At 34.9% G+C, this 5,396-nt stretch overlaps 1 protein-coding gene across 1 annotated transcript; it reads right to left on the reverse strand.

The window, feature by feature from the left end:
* Positions 1-2,083: 2,083 nt before the first annotated feature.
* LOC143600717 (ubiquitin-conjugating enzyme E2 variant 1D-like) lies at positions 2,084-4,918 on the reverse strand. The gene is made up of 4 exons (XM_077078329.1): positions 4,870-4,918; positions 3,556-3,695; positions 3,144-3,269; positions 2,084-2,370 (listed from the first exon to the last, which is right to left on the reverse strand). The coding sequence occupies exons 1-4, from the start codon at positions 4,901-4,903 to the stop codon at positions 2,230-2,232; spliced, it is 441 nt and encodes a 146-aa protein (XP_076934444.1). The 5' UTR covers positions 4,904-4,918; the 3' UTR covers positions 2,084-2,229.
* Positions 4,919-5,396: the final 478 nt, after the last annotated feature.

Genomic DNA, 5,396 nt, shown 5'->3' on the forward strand with positions numbered 1-5,396 from the left:
TAATTTATTTTTTTAATATTAATATTTTTAATATTAATATTATAAATATTTATAATATCTTTTTTTAATTTTAATAGTATATATATTTATAATATCCTTATTTTACCACTTTATCTTTTACAAAATAAACCAAAAACCCAAAACCCTAAACCCTAAACCCGAAACCGAACCCTAAACCCTAAAACCGAAGCCGAACCCTAAACCCTAAAACCTAAACCCGAAACCGAACCCTAAACCCTAAACCCTAAAACCGAAACCCTAAACCCGAAACCGAACCCTAAACCCTAAAACCGAAACCCAAAACCCTAAACTCGAAATCATAAAAAGAATACGCAACTCGTAAAAAAAATAATATTAAATCATTACTTTTGTGCTAATTTGGTAATTATATGATTTCAAGGGTTAATATGAAAGTTGGTTTTTCCAAGGGAGGGGGGTATGACAAGCAACCAGGGGGTACATTTAGGGCTGTTCAAAACCGGATACCCGAACTTTCGGATATCCGAAACCGGATATCCGAACCTTTCGGATAGTGAAAATTACTATCCGAATCCGAATCCGAAACTTCGGATATCCGAAGTTCGGATATCCGAAATTTGGGATATCCGAACCTCGGATATCCGAAAAAGAAAAAAAACTTGTTTTATAATAAAATCCATACATTTCAAGTCTCCACTTGGTTGTTTTAAGTTTGCTTTTTTTGGATTTAGAAACTTGTTATTTGGTGGATACTAGAGACGGGTGGCGACGGTGGTTGGAGACGGGCGATGGTGGCTGGAGACGGTGGTGCTGGAAGTTTGGAAGGTGGCGGGAGACGGTGGTGCTTGAAGGGATTGCTGGAAGGTGGCTGGAGACAGGATCAATGGTGGGTGTTGGAAGTCTGGAAGAGGAGATCTAGGGTTGATAAGAGAAAGGCAGAAGAGAAGAGGCGATGTTGTTGTTGTGCTATGTTAGTTAGCAGATCTAGGGTTTTACTAATACATGTGTGATATAAAATAAAATTAAAAAATATTAAAATTAAAATATCGGATAGTTCAGATAATTCGGATATCCGAAAAATCGAAAAAATGATATCCGAATCCGAATTTTTGGATATCCGAAAATTCGGATAGTTCGGATACGAATAGTCGAATAATTCGGATACGGATTCGGATAGTTTTGAATACCCCTAGGTACATATACCCAGACATAGAATTTGAAAACATAGCATGGCGAAGGTAATCTGGCTACCAAATTCAGTCTCATCATTCCCACTAATTAGCTACCTTAGGTAAACATAGCCTAACTCGCTTAAACTACTTCGACTATTAAGTTGGCTGACCATTTACACATATGCCCTTTAACTACTAAGAGTTACAGTTACCTAACCACCTGTATTGTAGCAAAACAGCCCACACGAACAGACATGCACAAAACTGTGAAACCAAATAACCGAATTGACAGTGGCATGCCTGTTACAGTATGGTATTGTTTACTGCTTGTTTGAGTCCAAACACCAAACCGGTTATCTTCTATGTATATGTGTTTAGGTTGTAAGTTAGGCTCAAAACTCAAGCCCAAAACCTTGACCGTCTATGTTCGGTTTAGTTTGGGAACGAACGGGTCAAGGTCGGTAATGTACCAACAAAAATTAAACCATTACTGCAAAGTCCTGTTCACATCCTAACATTCTTTATTCAAAATCTACAAACTAGTCATTTTTCTAAGTTTGTAACCCGATGGTTATTTCAGTCATGGCATACACAATAACAAGCTCGTGTATAACTTATACTCGTGTATCAATATGGGAAGACAAAAATACATTTTCGAGGATACATGAATTATTCTCGTATCATTTAATATTCACCCAGTTTCCTCATACGTGATACGTAAACTTCCAAGTCTTTTTTAACACACAAGTTCATTTAGAAAAATATCGCAAAACAAAATTGACGAATTCAAACACCACAGATGGCGGGAGGTGTTTTGTGGTAGTGACGTCGGGTGGCAGAAAACACTGCCATCACCACCACCACTTGCAAGGCCATAATAAGTTACTAAACGAAACACGCATATTAAACATTTGACACAAACAAGAATCCCATGAATCAAGCATCATATGAAATTATGAAGCAAACAACCATGAAAGTCACAACAGAAACAAGGATTCTTCAAAGCATCATCATCCTCTACAGTAACACCATTACTTTTGCATACAGAAACATGCAACTATCACCTATATTATACCACCTAGAATACCGTACCTTCCGGTGGCTGAACAAGCTTCCGGTTGTGCGGCGCCGCCATTTCTTTCTTCAGCTGTGTCAGTATATCTTCCATTGTGTACTCTCTCTGCCAGTTGGCTAGTATCCCAAACTTCTTTGGATCAACCTGCAAAACCGTTTGGTCAAACAACTTTGACACGAACCCGCCTTATAGATGTAATCTTTAAATGTCTCGAATCCATTTAAACGATGTTTTCTCACACGTTTTCAAGATACATGCCCATTGCGTTTAAGGTTAAAAAAGAGTACTTTCAGTAAACCACTAGTTCCAGTTCTCCAAGAAAGTCAACATTTGACCTTTTAAAAGTAATTTTGGCAATATTTCAACATGAAAAGAAGCGGATTTAAGATCGGTTATAGAACACTGCTGATTCCTAAAGATCAACTTATCTACTTTCAAATCTATTTACCTAACTCACAATGAATGTAACATAACATTTTAATGATATTCAAGTTGAAAAGAAATCCATTTTGAACTCAAAAGTTAAAACTGAACTATTTTCTAGACCGAAAGGGGTGAAAAGGGAGATTAGCGGCAACTTTGACCTGAACCCCCCTTAAAAGTGAATCTTTGAACGTCTCAAATTAATTTCAACGATGTTTTCTAATGCTTTTTCAAGATATATGTACATCGCTTATAAGGTTAAAAAGAATACTCTAATAAATCCCTATTACTCTTCTCCAGAAAAGTCAAAACAATTTGACTTTTTGAAGTAAGTTGATTAAATCTCAACATGAAAAGAATCATTTACATGTTAAGGATCAACTTATCTACTTTCAAATCTTTTGCATGAAAAAGTCCAAATTGAATTCTTTTCTAGGATCAAAGGCATAAAAAAGGAAATTAGCTGCAATATTAATATTCACATACTCACATACCACTCCAGTCTCATGATTAACACAAGTCATGTTGATCCGAGAGTGAAAACGAACAGTAGGAGGCTTCTCTGGGTAATCCTTATCACAAAAGAGCTTCAACTGATAAATTCGGCCTTCATGTACCGACTGTAAAACACCGCAAAAATTGGAATTAACCATGCTGAAACAATAAACATATAATTTATGTAAAGCGTCTTGCAAGTAAAAAAGTACTAATCGGTCCAATAAACAAAAAGTACTAAAGGGTCAATTTAGTGTCTTCATTAGTTATATAAAGCAAAATTAATTAATAATATCACTCACTTTAATAAAGAATTAAAGCCAAATCTGATAATGTAAATAACATATTGTACTCGTGTGTATCACTCGTCCACTAACGCAAAACTCATGTTATGCAATAAATAGAACTTACATTGTGTGGCCCAATAATGGTGCCGGTCCAAGAACGCATAAAAATGTCATCCCCGTCATCCATTCCATAACTCACGGTACCATCTCCAATTCCCTTTTCTCCATGCTCAAGTTCCTCCAACAATCTGAAATTCCTAGGCACTGCAATAATAACATTTAACAATTTGAGAAACCGACATCTTTATATAAGTTATTATTTCAAAGATTGGAAACAATATGCACATTCTAATTGATAACCATCAACTGAGATAAATCTTTAAACAAAGTTACAAAACAATTCAATAAGTAAATTGATTAAAAAATCTGCATACGAACTACTATATTTGTACACAAATAGTCATAAATTAGACACCTAAACCGACAACATGACGCATTCTTTAGTTATAAAGCTAACCATCAAACAACAAACTTTCATTCATAGTCTACCGCAAAATAAAAGTTGGTAAAAAATATTTAAAAGATTACATCACAAACCTAACACAACATAAAACTATTAGCCAACTATAGTAATATAGTTCGTTGGAGGAGAGTAAATGTGTAAACAAGCCGAGCCAAAGCCGCTCATGAGCTACTCAATATCCACTCGTTAAAAACTCGAATCAAGTCGAGCTTAAAATGAGCTCGAGCTATTAAAATTCAGCTCTAAACGAGCCAAGCTGGAGCCGCACATGAGCTACTTAATATCGGTTCATTAAAAACTCGAATCAAGCCGAGCTTAAACAAGCTCGATCTTTAGAATGCTCAAATACGGCTCAAAATGAACCGAGCTCGAACCCTCTTAAATTATTACAAGCCGATCTCTGCTCAGCTCGCGTACACTGTACACCCGTAGTTCATTACTTCATTGTGACAAAAAAAAACACAGCCGAAATTATAATCGGTGCATTTATGTAAAATTAACCGAATATCCCGTTACGTCTCCCAAATAACCGTCGAATTTCACCAAAAAAAACTATAACAATAATCCAATGTCTCATAATTAAACATCATTTTGCATATAGGTTCGAAAAGTCAAATCACTACATTTGACTTTTTTTTTTTTTAATTTTCAATAGGTTGCTTTCAAAATTGAAGGATAAAACTGGTCCCTAATGTAAACAGTCATCATCCATCCATCCATTCAATAATATCAAACCCTAATTCACATAAACATCAAGAGTTAATACAAACTACATAACAATAATAATTATTATTATTATTATACAAGTTAAAACCCTAAGAACAACAAAACCCACAAATAAAAAAGAAAAATCGAACTGAAAACATGAAATGAATTAGACCCAGTTGATGAAAGTAATAGTAATGGGAAACTGACCGACTACACTGGATCCTCCTGAACCAAGCGTCATGATCTGATCGATTTGATCGACAGATAGATGAACACTAAATATATGTATGTAAAGGGGGTATGAGCTATTGTTATGTAAGCACTGTCGGTCAGATTGAATATTATTATTATTATTAACATCATCCCGTCCCTTGGGTTGTATTCAATGTATACATGAGTTAGTCGGGCTAACGGGTTAACGGGTTGATAATGTTAAGTTATTCCAATCGATTAGAACATGCCTTGTTTAATAAATTTATTGCTTTACCGACGAGCTAGAATGTTAGATTGAATACAATAACCATATATTTGATTGTTGTCGTGTCGTGTTTCGTCGTGTATGATATAAATTATCAGAGATGACACGATTAATATAGATATGAGTTTTTTTATTTATTTATATGTTAGAATCAATGTATTTGGAAATCATTTCCGTCAATATTATGGATCAAGATACGTACAAACATTCTCGTAATATTTTCCTATGAACATATAAGCATAATATTTTGTCATTA

The sequence above is a fragment of the Bidens hawaiensis genome, unplaced genomic scaffold (genome assembly GCF_021521415.1).
Source record: "Bidens hawaiensis isolate Kalapana, Puna unplaced genomic scaffold, B.hawaiensis_p1.1 tig00054828_1, whole genome shotgun sequence".
Taxonomy (NCBI): Eukaryota; Viridiplantae; Streptophyta; class Magnoliopsida; order Asterales; family Asteraceae; genus Bidens; species Bidens hawaiensis.